Genomic DNA, 18244 nt, shown 5'->3' with positions numbered 1-18244 from the left:
CTAGAAAGGGGTTGTCTAATTCAACAGGCAGAGAAATGGAAATTATCTTTTGTAACAGCCTGCTTTAGAATAAATGGGATGAACATTAAACCTTTACTCCATTCTCATTGGTGACTGTTTGCACACTGTCGTTTTATGTGTAATCTTGTTAATATCGGTTAAAAAAAATTTTGAGGAGCTTTTCTACCTGTGCCTCCAATGAAAAGGGGTTTAGCTAAACTCAGTCAGACTTTCTCTGTATAGCAATGCAAAATGTCACTGTTCTAGTGCTTTCACCTCTGACTACTACTGTCATTTTCACACTGTTCTACTGGTTTAATCTACGATTGTCCTACTGACCCTGTCACCAACTGCATACAGAGATGACAGCTGTGTGTGACGCAGTTTATAAACTAAAGACGCCAGTGTACTAAAAGTATACAGGTTAGTCTGGAAAATACTGGCATTACCATAAAGTGGAGAAAAAGGTCGCTGGCCTTGGAGTTATCATATAACATCCTATTTCTGGAAAATTCAGCCTGCATGTACAAAACTTCTGGACATGCTTCAACTATTGTTGGCAAGACTGCGCTGGAAGGCACTAAGCTCAGTCTAAGGTTCTGGTGAATTTCTTTGAACGAGAGTGCTAAATCTTTCATTAAACTATATCATGAACTATTTCAGATCAGCGTGTTTTTTGTTTTTATTGGTTTGGAGAGAGATGCTGTTGGTGCAAACAGGAATTTTAGTTTGGAAATATTACATCATGACCAAGCCATTTTTGGAATATACTGCCAAAGGTATTGGTGATATGAAGATCAGAAGATTCAAGTATACATTAAACACATTGAAAATAATAGGGAGCAAGGAAAATGCAGCTGCATCTGGCTAACAGACAACAAGCTGGTTTATCAGTATCTTTGAACAGCTTCATTATGCGCATAATCATCAGTTATGAGCATCTGTATTCTTACCCACTGTATGAAGAACCAACGCTCGCAGGATATCAGAGAGAGAGACGATTCCTTTTACAACCTCCTCCTTATCTACTACCACGAGTCTGTGAACCTAAAAATGCAGATTAAATAAAAATCATATTTTAATGAAACCAAACACTACACTTAAACAGCATGTCTGACTTAAAAAAACACAAATATACTCTCCGTGAGAAGCCTTAGCCTTACAACTTGAATTTCAAAAAAAGGAAAACTTGTGGCCTTCTGAAGACCACCCAATTCACAAGCTTTAAGTAGTCAGAATCAGAAGAAAAAAGCATATGGCAGTGCCACACCCTTACTAATCATTAGCGTTTGTTTATTTATTTTGTTAATTCAAACATCAAATTTCAAAGTCACTTATTTACTTCTGTATCAGAAGTGTGACCGTGCACAGCTTAGAATTCTAAAATTACATCATTTGTAAGAGAGTGGAACTAGTACTACTGTTTGACAATTATTAAATCATAACATCTGCATTTACTCATCATTTGTGTTGCCTTGGTATGTCCATTTCTTCCACAACAAAATCTGAACACTGGTCCTGTATTAAGAGATGTACTGATATAGGTGGCACAAAGCTCCTATATGTCAAACACATGCATGCACATTTTCAGTATTTTTGAGACTAAAATCCCCACTGGGAAATGTGTGGTTCTGGTAGTTCTGCATTATATCGACACACACACACACACACACACACACACACACACACACACACACACACACACACACACACACACACACAAACTTGCACATGCGTATGTTCCCAATCATCATTCTACAAATCAGTTTAACCTAGTGGTGTACATAAAATTCTGATAAACATAAAATATTCTTTGTAAATAATAACTTAATATTAAAGTCCCCAACAATAATGAAATGAATGAGGATGAACAGTTACTGTTACAGTGACCTATCCACAGAGAAAGTACAGCAGTGTGAGTATGCTCACTAATGTTTCTCCCCGGGCCTCCGCTGAAAATGGGCTCAGTCTGTCAGACTTTCCCAGTAAAGAAATGTTAAGCAAAATAAATAAATAAATAATAGCAGCTGATGTTTGCACAGAAGGATAATTGCTGCAGGCAGACATTCATTCATATGATCTGATTTCCAGGGATTTGGACATTTCGAGACCAAAAACAGTCTTTTCCCTGGGAAAAGGGCATCAGGCAGGACCATTCACTAGACAAGACCATTTTCAGTTAATTTCTTGTGTGAAAAGGCAAGTCACAAACAAGTATGCCCATCCACCCCAACAACAGAAGGTTGACCAAGCTGAATAGAGGTGTGACATAATCCCCAAGAGGGTGAAACACCAAGAAGCGAGAAAATGTTGTATCAATTTACCCCAAATCATTGTTTTCAGACAATTAATAAAAATGGACCTAGGTGATTTGTGAGAAGTTTGCACTGGACCAGTGGATCCTTGATTCAAACATCTACTTTTATGGTGAGTATGCTCACACAGCTGTGCAGTACTCATCATAAAGCTCACCACTGCAGTGTCATTCATAATGCTTGGAAAGTGTGCTAAAGTAGTTCATAACATGACCAGAGACAATGTGCTAAAATCAACAAGCAATGCTTGTAATGTCTACAGAAAGTGTGGCTGTAAGTCCAGATAGCCATGCTTTGCATAAACAAACTTCTGAAAATCAAGTTGCAGCAGCTGCTGTCCCAGTGGACTGCATTTTAACCTGCCTCAGTAAGGTTTTTGCCACTATTTTCACATCAGCGCACACACCAAAATAGTAGATACTCAAATCAAGGATCACTTGCTCCAGTACAAGCTGGTGCTATTCCTCCCAAAAGCCCTTGCACACCTTAAGCAAAATTTCTTAACAGCATCTGATGACACTCTATAGAAGTCATTCCCCACACCAAGCTACTAGGCATGACAACTGATGACAGCCCGTGGCACGTGCAAGTCAAATTTCAGGTTATCAATAAAACTCACCAAAAATTAGGGATACTCTACAAAACAAAAAACTACTTAACTGATTCATTCAGGAAAACTCCTAGCCTCTACACTCCTACTCCCCCACTTTACTATATGGTTCCCCAAAACTGCTTAACTTTCAAGCTTCCACCCAAAATAAACTAAACCAGCGCTACAGTAAAACAGCAAAAAACTACCACAAACTCAAACAGAACCCATCATTGCTTAGCCCCAAAATAGCTTGAGTGGCTTGAATCACCCAAGCAACTCACATACACCCAACTACTCCTGGTCCCCTAATTAATATACAAACCAGGACAAAGCAAAGCTCTACTGGACTTACTGCATTCATACATCCCTGCTAGGCCACTTCAGTCTGGAAAAAGTACAGTTGTGTACCTACCATAAATGTAGATGTTCGAGTGTATTCACTGTTGCAGTCATTACAATTGGGTTATCCTGCTGGCAGGCTACCCGCAGTCAGCCTGAGTTCCAAAGTCTAGGTCCGGAATCGGTTGCTGTTGCCTCTTCCCTGAAGTCAGTGCACCAGGGGTATAAAAGATGCAGCCGACGCCATTTTCTTCAGTTTTTCTTGCCCCAGGTGTCAGGTGCCCCAAAATGGTAGGCTAAATTATGCCAATAAGCATCCATGCACAAAAAACAATTTTTCCTTCATCTACAAGCAAATAGGTTGTATAGAGTAGAAAAGTACTGTTAGGTCCCAGCAAAGATGAAAGGGGGATGGTGGGAGGGTAACCTGGACTGCAACAGTGAATACACTCGAACATCTACATTTATGGTAGGTACACAACTGTACTATGTTCATAGTGTTTCACTGTTGCAGTCATTACAATTGGGTTGAATCCCAAAGCTAAGGATGGGAGGCTGGAGCTAAATAGGATTAGGTGAGGCTATAAGGCCCTGCAGAACTGCAGTGGCAAAGCTTGCCCTGGATTTAGAGTAGAGAGGTAGGTGATAGTGCTTTGTAAAGGTATGCACTGAACTCCAAGTTGCAGCCTCTAAGATGTCTTTGGTTGGTACTCCTCTGAGGAAGGCTGCTGAAGTGGCTGCTGCTCTGGTTGAATGTAGCCTAATGCCCTTAGGCACTGATTTGCCAAGTTGTGAATAGCAGAAATGAATGCCATGGCCTATCCACTTTGAAATAGTCTGTTTTGAAATAAGCTTTCCTTGTGATGCTGCAGCATATGACACGAAGTTGATCAGTCTTTCTGAAAGCTTTAGTTCTGTCCAAGTAGAAGCGTAGCTGTCTGTGAATGTCCAAAGAAAGCAGCATTTTCTCACCCTTATTCTGTGGGTTTGGATAAAAAGTAGGCAAATGAATTGTTTGGTTAAGGGCCACACTGGACACTACCTTAGGCATAAATGTAGGGTTTGTTCTCAGCGAAACCCTGTCAGGATGGAAAATGATAAAAGGTTCCACAACCGTGAGTGCCTGTAACTCTGAGACCCTTCTAGCAGAGGTTATTGCTAGGTGCAGAGCTGTTTTCCAGGATAAGAATTTTATGTCAGCTGCGGAGGCTGGCTCAAAGGGAGGCAGTGTGAGTTTTTCCAAGGCATAGTTGAGGTCCCATGTAGGCACTGGTGCTCTCCTTGGAGGTCTTATGTTTTTGGCCCCTCTGAGGTACGGCCTCAATAACGGATGAGAAAAAATAGGTAGTTCTGTATTGTAATGAGCTGAAATGGCAGAGGCTTGAATTTTAATTGATGAAAAGGAAAGGCCTTTATCCAGCATCTCAGTTAAGTATTGTAAAATCTAAGGAATATTTGGAACAACAGTGTCAATGCCTTGTGCTTGGTTCCAAGCACAGAATCTCTTCCATTTGTTTGCATAAGATTTTCTGGTGCTAAGCCTCTTGGCCTCCAAAATAACATCCATTACTTCTTTTGAAAGAGGTGTGTCTTGAGAGGCTATATTATCTGCCATGCTGCCAGGTTTAAGGTTTTGAGTTGGCTGTGCAGTATCCGGCTGTCTTGTTGGGTCAACAAGTGAGGAATTTGTGGTAATGTCCAGGCTGGGCAGTGAGACAAGCTCTTTAGGATTGGGTACCAGTGCTGGCGGGGCCAGTTTGGGACAATCAGTATAATTTTTGGTTTCTCTTGTCTGACCTTGAGGAGTACCTTGGGGAGGAGAGGCAGAGGAGGAAAGGCATATACTGTTAGATTTTTCAAGCTGAAAGATAGAGCATCCACTTTCCATGCTTGCTTGTGATAAGTCCTTGTGTAGAATCTTTGTAGTTGGTAGTTGTGAGGAGAGGCAAATAGGTCTATGTCCGAGCATCCCCAGGTCTTTGTTATCATGCTGAAGACTTGTGGATCCAATTTCCACTCGTGGGGATCCATTAGATTTCTGCTTAGTTAGTCTGCCAGAGTATTTTTCCTTCCTGGCAGGAATTGAGCTTGCAGATGTACTTGGTAAGTCAATGCTGTGTGCCACAAGTTCATGGCTAGCCTGCAGAGGGTGTAGGAATGTGTGCCTCCCTGCTTGTTTATGTACCACATGACTGTATGACTGCAGTATTGTCCGTCTTTATTAGTAGTTGTCCTGGATGAAGTTGATCCCTGAAAGCTGTTGGGGCATTCTGAACAGCTAGCATCTCTTTTTGATTGATATGTAGATGCATTTGACTTGCAGACCATGTGCCCTGAATACATCTTCCTGCTATGTGGGCCCCCCATTCGTAATCTGATGCATCTGCTGTCAATGTCTGCCTGTGGGTAAGGTGAATGGCTGTCCCATGTTGTGGTGACAGGCTTCTGCCCACCATCGAAACTCCTGTTGCAGGCAGGGAATAAGGGTAATTATTGTTTCCAGGCTGTGGCAATGTTGAGTCCAAACGCTTTTTTAGATACCATTGAAATTTCCTCATATGCAGTCTTGCATATGGAATTAGCAGAATGCAGGATGCCATGAAACCTAAGGCCTGCAGAATTTTTCTTGCAGATAACCGAGTCTTTGTTGCCAACATTTTGAAGTAAGTAGTCAGTTGTTTGTGTTTGTCTGGCATGAGATAAGCCATCTGGGCAGTTGTATTTAAGCTTGCACCCAGTAATATTATCTCTTGAGAGCGTACGAGTTTTGATTTCTTCTCGTTTACCGTGTACCCTAGACTTGTCAGTAATCTTTTTACAAACGCCAGATGTTGTAGTAGAATGTCCTTGTTCTCCGCTTGAATAAGACAGTCGTCCAAGTAAGGATATATTTGTATTCCTCTTTGTCTGCAAAATGCAATTACTGGTGCCAGGCACTTTGTGAAGACCCTGGGCACAGCAGATAAGCCAAAGGGCAGTGCAGAGAATTGTTAGTGTATTGAGCCAGCTTTGAATCTGAGGTATCTTCTGCATGTTAGTCTGATTGGGACATGCAGGTAATGCCTCTTTTAGATCTAAAGTCACAAGCCAAGCCTTCTTGCCCAACATGGGCAGAAGTTGCTGTAGGGTCAACATTTTGAATTTTGGAATATCCAGATATGTGTTTAGAATAGATGGGTCCAGAATTGGTCTCCATCCTTTGTCCTTTCTGGGTACTAAGAACAGTCTTGAATAGAATCCGTGACCCTGCTCTTGTTCTGGTACTTGTTGAATGGCCCTCATGTCCATGAGGGATGAAACTTGTTTTTGTGCCTCTGCCCATTGATTGCGTGGCAGGTCTGGCATACCGTTTTGCCTTGGCAGGGTGTGAAAGTGGAACCTGTAGCCTTGTGAAACTGTATTTAGAACCCATTTGTCTTGGGTAATCATGTGCCAATTTTGTGAAAAAATTGCTAGCTTTCCCCCCAAAGGGGATGCCAATAGTCAAGTGCTTGGTGCTGGAAGTGGAAAGTCATTGAGACTGTTTCCTGAATGGCTGTGATTTCTCCTCTCCACTCTTGGAGGTAGAGGCACCCCATTGTTTAGGCCTGTATGAGCCTTGGAGCTGTGATCTGCCTCTAGGGCGTCTGTATCTGCCCCTTTGTGGTCTATCTGACACTGGAAAGGACCAATTTTTTGTAGGCCAGTTCCTGCTAAATCTGGGAGGCTGTACCTGCAAGAAATCCTTGACTGTTTGCATAAATTTAGCCTTGTCCTCCATTTTCTTCAACACCTCTTCTGCTTTAGCAACAAACAAAGTATCATGCTGTAAAGGAGCGTCTAATAGTTTTGCTTTAATATGATCTGGCAATTTTTGTTCTTTTAACCAAGCATGTCTCCTAATGACAGAACCTGTAACAGCGGCCCTGCAGGAAGCCGCAAGAGAGTCAAACCCACATTGCAAAGTATGCTTTCCAACTTATTCAGTTGCATGCAATAATTCCTGCATTTCTTTATTGTCTGCATATTCCACATTTGCTGGCATTTTCTGTTTAAGCAAGGATATAAGGTATTGCTGATACTTAAGCATATGAAATTGGCAATTTAAAGCTCTTACCGCCAAGGTAGCAGAGGTATAAATTTTTTTGCCCCATTTGTCTAGGGCCCTAGAATCCCTGTCAGAGGGAATAGGGTTTTTTGCAGTAGAAGCCTTGACCCCTTTGGGACCCTGAGAGATGGTTTCTGGGTTAGCTGTAGGGTTTTTATAGAGAAATTTATGTGAATCAGGAACCCTGTAGTATCTGTCTGGCTTAACAGGGGCTGGTGGTAAAGAGTCTGGAGAAAAACTGGACTCTAAATACATTATCTACGATGTCTAAAACAGGTAGGATAGCAAGGGGCCTGTGCTGGGGCAATAAAAGGAAATCTTTGAGCCTTTTCTTGGATTCTGAGTAATCTTGTCTCTCCCAGTGTAAATGCTCCCTCATAGTATTCAGTGTTTCCCCAAAAGCGTAATCCTCAGGAGGAGAGGCTGAAGGGATAGATTCTTCAGCATCAGAATCCTCATAGGGAGGAATGGAGTAATCCTGTTCAGAGGAGGAATCGGAGGAAATGAAAACCTGGTCTGAAAATTCATATTCTAACTCTTGCCTAGGCCTTTTTTCAGGAGGGGGATGGGAACCCCTGATCAAAATAATAAGGTCTTCGGCCGTTTTAAGCATCTATTTTTTAGGCATGGAGGCCTGTCCAGGTGAATGTTGTACTTGTTTCTTTGTCTTTAGAGCTGTTTTAGCCTTTGTCTTAGAAGTAGGTTTCACATATAGCTGTGTAGGCCTGAAAACATCCTCAGAAGCTGATGCCTGCTCAGTGGCTCCAGACCCATCTGAGGGAATAGTTTCCGAGTGTCCAATACCTTGAGTTTCCAGAGGCCCAGTCTGCTCCACGTGGGAGTCGGAAGCGGCCTGGGGCTCTAAGGTAGAGGGTGTCAGGGGCTGCGAAAGTGCCTCAGTGAGAACTGGCGAAAGGCCTAGAAGAAGCCTCATAGTTGGTTTTGGATCTCGGATGCCTGTCCTTTTGTTTTTCTTTTCGTTTTTTGTAAATTTCAGTAGTCGGCTGTTCCGACGGCATTATATAATTAAATCTTCTGCCAAAGTAACGAAATGCAAAATTGTACCGATGCTTAATAGTGCGTTGGTTAAATCTAGCACAAAACTGACAACAAGCAACGTTATGGTCAGGGCCTAGGCAAGGAAGACAGTAAGAATGAAAATCCTTATGAGGTATTTGCTTCCCACAAGAAATACAGTTAACAACTGTTTCTGACATCGGTCTGGAGCAAGAAAAAAGTTTCCCCAACGGGGTACTTAGTTTTAATGAAGACTTCGGATCTGAAATTGAAATTTGAAAACTTCAGGAGTCGGCCTACCGCCACTTGCGAACTGCTTTTGCTTCGGGCACTGCGCGGCAAGAAAGACTGAAGAAAATGGCGTCGGCTGCATCTTTTATACCCCTGGCACACTGACGTCAGGGAAGAGGCGACAGCAACCGACGCCGGACCTAGACTTTGGAACTCAGGCCGGCTGCGGGTAGCCTGCCAGCAGGATAACTCAATTGTAATGACTGCAACAGTGAAACATGATAAACATCAAGATGCTCCTCACTACCTACAAACCACACCATTTATCAGGAACCTCTTTCTATTCCAGCTATGTTGCCCACCCCTGGAAGCCTGTCCCATTATCCCTTAAGCATACTAGCAACTTTTCCAACTTCAAGACCAATCTAAAAAAAGTATCTATCCAACAACTGGAACCGCACATGCAGAACCCTCAAAAACCAATGGCCTAACATGAAAAGAAGCTCTCACTTTAATACCATAATATTCTGCCAACACTCACTAATATTTATTTTCCTCTCTCGTGTCCTTCCATAACATTCTCATCTTTCTAATAATAAACTCTCTATATCTCTCTCTCCCCATGTCTGAATATTCCCTCTGGCTCATTACGCTGCATCATCTCATTCTATTCCTCCACTTTGGCAGTAGAATACTCTATTTTTCACCTCCATATATTACAAATATAGTCAATATTGCAAACACTTATTTATTTAACATCTACTTGCCAGGATAGTCCGACTGGACAACAAGCATCTGTTTTCAGCTGAGTCCTGGGGAGAAAAACTCCATAAGTTTACAGAGAGAAGAAAAATTTACAAGAGACACTACACAGTTGTAGCATACAGATTGTAGACTTTACATCCGTTAGTATACAATAAGAGGATATTACCCCTTTTGGTTGAAAATACAAGTGTACAAAATATACAATGAGAGTAGATAAGAACCTGGTAGAGCATTGCAAGATATTTCACAATTGAATAAGAGTATGTAAATGTTTAAGTTTCCTTACATACATTCAATTAAACATATATGCAAGAACATATAGTCACATACATATATATATATATATATATATATATATATATATATATATATATATATATATATATACATATATACACACATATATATATATATATACACACACACACACATACACATTTACACACACACACACACACATATGTACATACACTCATATATAGTTTACTGCTCACACATGGATAGGTATAGTTAGTGTGTGTTTGTGTTGTCCAGGACAGATGGGGTGTAGAAACATTGAGTGGATGAGGCTTCAGGGGGTCAATTACAGTTGCAAAGATGGTTGGTGAAGAGGGATATTTTAAGTAGGCTTTTCAAGGAGGGTGTGGAGTTTTGCAGCCTGAGGTCAGGGGGAAGGTTGTTCCATATTTTTGCTATTTCATGGCCAAATACGGATTCCCTGGAGTTGTTTTTGCATGTGACGGTTTTGATTAAGGCTTTCTTGGAGGACCGATGTTGTCTATTTGAATTGTAGATTCAATTATGTATTAGTTTACTTGACACAGGCTATCCACTAAAGTACTATGTCTTGCTACTTACAGTACATATCGTATTCTTGATTGCAACTTATCCTAGTAGTATTTTTGTATTTTATCTATTGTGGGGGGTTTTCTCCCTTGTACATAATTACTTAGCAGATACTGTAAAAAGTTTTTGTATGTGTTTTTGTGGATCCGTTCTCCCCAACTCACTGTAAAATATTTACTCTGTTGTGGGGCTCTTCTCCCCTTGCATATAACTACTCATTATCTACTGTTTAAATTTTAAAGGTACACTGAAGAGGTTAAAAAAGTAAAACCGTTTTTGTTCTTATGAATTTCCTTATAATGCTGCATGATGTAAAATGCATGGTATTCTGAAAAGCAGTTTTGTATAGCGTGCAGTCAAGGGCATTTTAAATCCAAGGTAGGGGGAGTCTTAGTGACAGCTGCACATGTTAAAGATATTAAAGCAGGGAAGTACTTTTCTGTATTACTAAGGTATCCAGGCTTTCCACTGCTACAAGACAAGAAAGGGCCTACATGGATAGAAGCAAGTTAATGCTAGTTTGGCTGTTGGAGAAGAGGACTAAAGTGCTGCTGATGAGCTGCTTGATGTGGTCTGGTGGTCCAGGGTTTGATTCCCTCAGTCCTCACTGACCAACTGTATAACAACCTTTTCACAGGAAACCACTGTTATGGGTGACTTCAACTTAGACTGGCTAACCTGCACCTCAGAAAATCCAACAAACTTCATAAACTTACCAAGGATTCTCCCAGTTAATAAAAACCCAACTCGCTAGATTAAAAAAAAAAAAAAAAAAAAACCACACTCAAAACTTGACTGAACCTTATCCAACAAACCACCACTTGTCAGTCAGGTTGTCTCCCAGATAGCTTAAGAGACCACCTACCTCCTCTGACAAACTCTACAATCCCTCAAAAGCACTATATTTAAGCACATATGCAACAGAAAAAACTTCTCTCCCCAAACCATCGTATCAACCTTACAACAATGTGACTGGACCCCCCCCCATGTTCACTCCCATTAGACATTGCAGTATTATACTTCAATGACAGTTTCTTGGACATCCAACCCCATTAAAACTATAAGAAAATGCCCCATGGCTAACCAAATAAACAAAATGCCTTCTCAAAACCAGAGATAAAGTTTGGTCACAATGTCAGTCCAATAAAAGCCATGCCACACTAAACTATCATCGGCAACTAAGATATAAATCAAAAAAACAGGGAAAAAAATGACGAAAAAAGTCTACTATATTTCACCCCCAACAAAAACACCCCCCCCCCAAAAAAAAATTCTGGGCAACTAAAAATCGGCTCTTACAGCCAGGCAAATCTGCAACCCCAGCTCCCTCCACCACAAATACACTAGATAGTATAGCCACTCAATTCAAAACCTACATCACCAATTCCATTCTAAACTTAACCAAAACAAATAGCACTATGCAGCTAAAAATCCCTACTGAACCCAACAAAACATCCAACAATTTTTCTTTTCAGCCCATTCAAACTAGTACTATAAAAAGAATGCTCCACAAACTTAAACCTACTACCCTTGCTGCCGACAAACTACCCACTATCTTAAGTCTGCTGCTGACATCATAGCTTATCCAATCAACACATTGATTAATCGCTCCATAACCAAGCATCAATTTCCCAAAATCAGGAACAATTCCTACATAATACACCTACACAAAGGAGGCACCTGTACAGACCTTTCTAACAACAGACCAACTGCAATTCTGTCACCCTCATCCGAAATCTTAGAAAAATGTATTCACTCCCAACTCGTGAATCACCTACTCTCTAATAATCTTCTAAACAACATCCAACATGACTTTTGACCTAACCACAGCACCACTGCAGTTCTATTAAGCTTTACAGACACCATCAACCATCTCAGAAAAAATGGACAACTAAATCTCCTCAATATTTCTGGACATGTCCCTCCGCAGCTCTGACCAAGACTTACTAGTTAACCACAAACCTAGGACTAAAATGCGTAGCAACCTTTATAGCCATCACCCTACCATTACATGGAACAACCTTCCACGTCAAATTAGACTAACAACTCATCCCAAACAATTGAAATTGGCACCTAAAAGTTTTCTGGTCTTGCCACGGTACTCATCCCCCATAATCCATCTCCCCATGTATAAACTTCTTCACTATTTGACTAAAAAAGTAAAACCACAGTCCAGGAACAAGGAATAAATCACAGATTTATATAAAGAAACTACATCTAATGTGAAAATGACATGTACCTTAGGATCAAACCTACAAGAGTCACTGAAAATTCTCATGCTGTCCAAAAAATCCCAGGAATCTTAGGTAGGAATCCAATTTTTTGACTAAAGGATTGGGCATCTCATCTACTAAGAGGGAAATACCCTGTGTGACATAATTGGGTGCTGAAATGATGGGACTAAATGGTGGGTCATTTAAACTTTTGTGTGTTTTAGGAATGCCAAGATTGTATTTTAACACCTATTCTCGGATTTTCAATATTACACAAATTGTACATGGTCTGATCTAAATCATCATTCATGAGACTGTCATACAAAAACGTAGAAATAAATCTAACACGTTTGAAGATATCCTGAACTTTAACTTTCCTATACTCATCAGTGTTGTCTAACATACTTTCCATTTTCTTGATACAATTACTTTGATCCATGACCATCAACATTCCCCCTTTATCACTTTTCATGATTCTAAGCTCTTTGTTGTTAGATAATTCTTTCATGGCTGCCCTCATCCTGGAGTCTAAATTGTCAAGATATCCCCACCTTGTGTTGACATTACTATGTAATAGCTCCATCATGTTCATTTTCACATGAAACTTCATACACTTTCAAAGTGTGTACCAATGCTGGATTGTAACATTAAGGTTTTACAAACAAGGAAACACAACATGAAACATTTTTCAGAATGTAACTGAGATTCAGTTTTCGAGTATATTTTTTCAGAGACAAAATAGTGTCCGTAATTTCAGCCCTTTTAGCAGGTACAAAATTCAAACCTAGTTTTAATAGCTGAATATGCTCGTCTTTCAGCTGAACACTGGATACATTTAAAATGTCATTTTCTAACCTGCTTTCATTCAGTCGTTGTCCGTTGATGAATCTGAAGCCAGCCTCCCTTTCATCCGGGTCGTCATCGGCTTCGCTTTCAGTAATCTCTGTTCTTTTTGTTTTGCTAAAAAAACTTTAGATTTCACTCCCAGTTCTTTTAGCTCCAGGATGAGGGCAGCCATGAAAGAATTATCTAACAACAAAGAGCTTAGAATCATGAAAAGTGATAAAGGGGGAATGTTGGTGGTCATGGATCAAAGTAATTATATCAAGAAAATGGAAAGTATGTTAGACAACACTGATGAGTATAGGAAAGTTAAAGTTCAGGATATTTTCAAACGTGTTAGATTTATTTCTACGTTTTTGTACGACAGTCTCGTGAATGATGATTTAGATTAGACCATGTACAATTTTTGTAATACTGAAAATCCGAGAATAGGTGTTATGTTTGGCATTCCTAAAACACACAAAAGTTTAAATGACCCACCATTTAGTCCCATCATTTCAGCACCCAGTTATGTCACAGAGGGTATTTCCCTCTTGGTAGATGAGCTGCCCAATCCTTTAGTCAAAGAATTGGATTCCTACCCAAGATTCCTGGGATTTTTTGGACAGCATGAGAATTTTCAGTGACTCTTGTAGGTCTGATCCTAAGGTACATGTCATGTTCAAATTAGATGTAGTTTCTTTATATAAAGCTGTGATTTATTCCTTGTTCCTGGACTGTGGTTTTACTTTTTTAGTGAAGTGGTTGCACCTTCTTGTTACTGTTATTCCTCACTTTTTGTCCACTTTCTTCCTCCTCTGCCTTTGCATATCAGACTCTAACTTACTTCCTTTTCCTTTCCCTTAGCCTAACTCCTACATACCTCCCCTCTTCTCACTTCCTACAACTAATATTTTGAAGGAAATAACACTACATGGCTGTATGAATATGTTAGAAGGCAGTACGAGTATGTCTGTTTTGTCCGTTTGTCTGACATTACCTACAGTATTGATGTTTTGCTTTTAAAATAATTATAACTTGTATAATGTTGCATATATCAGCATACTGCAATTGCTTCTGTAACTGTTTTTACTTGCTATTGTATGATGTTTCTGGAGCTTTTCTCCCCCGGCTTCCGCTGAAAAGGACTATTTTGTAGCTCAATCTGACTTATCCCGGTCAACAAATATAAAATAAATAAAATAAATGTCCAAAACCTTTGATACAGTTTCCCACCAAAAACTTCTATGTGAATTCCTGTCTCTTAACCTAAACTAAGCCACTCTGTTCTTCAATGGTTTCAAGACTACCTACCAGACCCATCATCAAGCCATAAAATGGCCAAATGAATTCTCCCCTACACCACCTGTTACACTAGGTGTACCTCAGGGCTCAATTTTAGGTCCATTCCTATTTAATATCTTTACTAATAAACTCCACTCTGCAACAAACCTGACTACAATCATACAATATGCTGATGACACCATACTCATCTGTACAGCCCCCTCCCTCTCTGAACTTCAAGAAAAAAACAGCTTGCTTTCCCTGTAGTAGAATCTGGTTTGTCAAGTCTCACTTAATCCTGAATCCAAATAAGACAAAACTAATGATCTTCTCAAATAATAAGCCCTCAGCCCATCACTCACACTTCCAAATCTACTCAGCTAATAATACCAAGACTGAACTTGTATCATACTGCAAGCTACTTGGCATCAGAACTGATAACATAAAATTCAATAAGCATCGCTCAACTGCTATTAAGAAAGTGCATACAAAACTAGGCTCTCTACAGATCTAAACCATATCTCAGACTTCACTAGACAGTCTACTGGCAGGACTCATTTACTGTCTCCCCTCCTCTATGCATCTGCCATCTTCACCAACATGAAGAAAATCGATCTAGCTAAACTAGACACTTACTATAACAAGGTTAACAGCTTTGCCAATAACTTGGGTCTATATTAGTACAGTGAAGGTTTAGCTCGTCGGACAGCTAAACAGAGAAAGCTTAAAACCACAAACAGCCAGTTCCGTGAATTTTTTCATAGGGAAAAAACTTGCTTGGCCGTTATTGGGAATCTGCCCTTTTCCCGAATGTAGAGCGATCTCGGAGTTGGTATATTTAGTTGGGGGGCAAAGCCCCCCACTTAATTAGGGTTTGAAAGTTTGTTTTAGTGTCAGACAGCCAAGCAAATTTTTTCCCTGTGAAAAAATTCACAGAAGTGGCTGTTCGCGGATTTAAGCTTTCGTTGTTTAGCTGTCGTTTGGGTGTTTGACAAGCTAAGCAGTCAATTTTATAATACAGACCCAACAACTCCACATACAGATCACATCACTGTAATACCTAACAACTAAACTGGATGGAATTACCTAACCTCCTTACATTCACCCAACTTGCAACAGATCACAACATAGTATATCAACCTGAAAAATGCCCAGGTCTTCAAGACCTACTTAAAACCCAATCTAATACAAGGCAGCTCATATGTTTTGACAAGCATCGTTTACAAGTACTTCTATGGAGATTGCCTCTACTTCAATTGCATTTCCAGGATGTGCAATTTGACCCCCTCAACATATACTAAACCACTGCTAACCCCCCAAAATTTAAAACATTTCTCAAGACCCACCTATCCAACTTCCATCTTTGCTCTTATCTAAATCCCATCTGAACACTGTCTTTATTTAATCCTTCCTGAGAAATTCCAACAACAGATCTTGAATTTACTAAGCTACCCTTAAATCTCTTACTCTGACTTTTTAACCACTAAGACATATGTTTCTCTAAATATTATAATGTTATTTGTACACAAGTGTAATGTTGTTTCTCTAACTGTATGGTGTTAGTTATAACAGATTTATGATTATTATTAACCAAGGGAGATAAAGTTGATCATCTCATCATATGTTTTGTATTTTTCTTATATTACATATGTTTTCTTTTGTAACTTATGGGATTTTTTGTATTTTCTTACATTATGTATTCCCTGTGGTATGTTGTCTCATCCTATGATTGTAGTTTCTTACATATTTTCTCTAACTAGTGCCCCCCCCCCGCCACTTCCACTAAAAAATGTGTTTCCCACCCAGTCGGACTGTCCCAGTAAACAAACATAAAACAAACAAATAAATAACTATAAGATGTCTGAACACTGTCGGCTGAGTGAAAGGAATAAATCACAGTGTAGTTAACGTTTAAATGTACATTGGCAAGCACTATAGTGAAATATAAAAGATGTCTGAAACTTTGGGAAGTAAATAAGTTGTACAGGTAGTTGTCTTATGAGCAGCCTTAGTACTTCAATGCATTTAATATAACAGTGCACACATACTTTAAAAGATAGTGCACTTTTTCTTAGGAATAACAGTTAATGTCTATTAAAAGTGTGCAAGCTGCTTTTCACATCTTGGGGGGGGGGATAGAGATAAGCGTAAGCGTGCACTTCAGCATGGGTAACTAATTTTAAATTGGGTAATACCTGTGGGTACAACTGTCAATTTGGGCCACCTGTTCCTATTTGAAAGGATAAACTTAATTTGTTGAAAATGTATACAGCTGTGTGTGCTTAGTCTATGTTAAAAGGGGATGAGTGTTCGGAATATATATATATATATATATATATATATATATATATATATATATATATATATATATATATATATATATATATATGTATGTATGTAGTATTTTTTTCTTCCTTGAGTGTTTTCATTAATGCAAAAAGTCTTGAAAATGTGACATAGGAAAAAAAGACAAGCATCTCCCATATGAAGTGCTGAAACATGCATCTACTGCCATGCTGGAACATGGTCCACTGCAAATTGTCTGCAATTAAAATGGCTGGAATCAGGGTGGACATCCCTGGGATAGATGACTGTCCCACACTATACAAAACCATATTTAAAAAAAATACATATTAAACTGCTGAAATTGTTGTCTCCTTACCTATGGTATCAGATTCCTGTTTTAAGAGTCAGGATATAGGTGATGGAAAAGCATACCCTTTGATACACTCTTTTAGCTAGGTCTCTGCAGATGAGATAGCTGGTAACCAGAAGAAACTGCTACTTAACTGACAGTCTGACATTCCATCACTGGCCTCAGAAATGGCAGCAACAAGCATGGGAGAAGGGGGGAACAAATGTTGGGGTAAGGAAGGACAAAGCTGTTCCTCATTGGGGCCTGCACTTGTGACCTTCACAGGACTGAAAAAGTCACTGAAGCTTCTTTTTCTCTACATAAAAAAAATTGTGACTAGCTTTTTAGTGTTAACCACCTTCCTATTGTGCTTTCCTTAATGTTTTACCTGGATCACTAAAGAAAAGCTCTCCTACTGGGGAAGGGTAGGACAGACATTCCTCACCTTGGTCCAATGCGAAAATGTAGGTTTAAAAAAAAAAGTCTACAGGCTATGGGCTCAAGTGCACAGTGTTCATATGATGACTTTAATTTATTCAGAAAAACGCAATGAAAATGATGGTCCTTTGCTAAAATTTGTCACCCAAAGACAGACTTGCTGATGACCTTTTCTAGGGGATGTCATCGATCTTGGAAAGATATCTAAAATCACAGCAGAATAATACTAATTTTAATACAGTACAACACATAGCAGGCAAACAAGGAAGCAATATTAGCAACAGAACAATTCCTAATCTGGGTATTTATGACAGTACTCCACAAGCTTGGATAAAACTGATGGACAAGCTGTTGCTCACACTGTGACACAACAGAATTAAAAATGCTGGAGGCTACTGCCAAGTGGACTTCTGTCATGTTCAACATGGGAAAGGAGACTTCTGTAAAGACATCAAAAACCCTGTGCGTCAGGCCAGCTAAACATATGCCCATTTGCAACCATTTCCCAAGAACTGTAAATAATGCAGCAGTGATCCATATGAAGACCTATTCTTCTTCTTCTTTCGGCTTTTTCCCAGTTAGGGGTCGCCACAGTCGATCACTTGTCCGCTCATGGTTGGCAGCGGAGTTTTACGGTGCCAAGGTGCCAGCCCGGTGCCC

At 39.8% G+C, this 18244-nt stretch overlaps 1 protein-coding gene across 2 annotated transcripts in view; it reads right to left on the bottom strand.

Moving 5' to 3' along the window:
• PRKAG1 (protein kinase AMP-activated non-catalytic subunit gamma 1) overlaps positions 1-18244 on the bottom strand; it is a 525734-nt gene that overhangs the window by 23414 nt on the left and 484076 nt on the right. For both annotated transcript variants that reach the window (XM_044083782.1, XM_044083783.1), the window contains exon 12: positions 954-1047. In XM_044083782.1, the coding sequence (XP_043939717.1) occupies positions 954-1047 (94 nt within the window). The remainder of the gene's footprint in view (positions 1-953; positions 1048-18244) is intronic.

The sequence above is a fragment of the Protopterus annectens genome, chromosome 9.part0 (assembly GCF_019279795.1).
Source record: "Protopterus annectens isolate FY-2018-M chromosome 9.part0, PAN1.0, whole genome shotgun sequence".
Lineage (NCBI taxonomy): Eukaryota > Metazoa > Chordata > Ceratodontiformes > Protopteridae > Protopterus > Protopterus annectens.
Note: the sequence above shows the minus strand (reverse complement) of the source record. Positions and strands in the feature narration are given on the sequence as shown.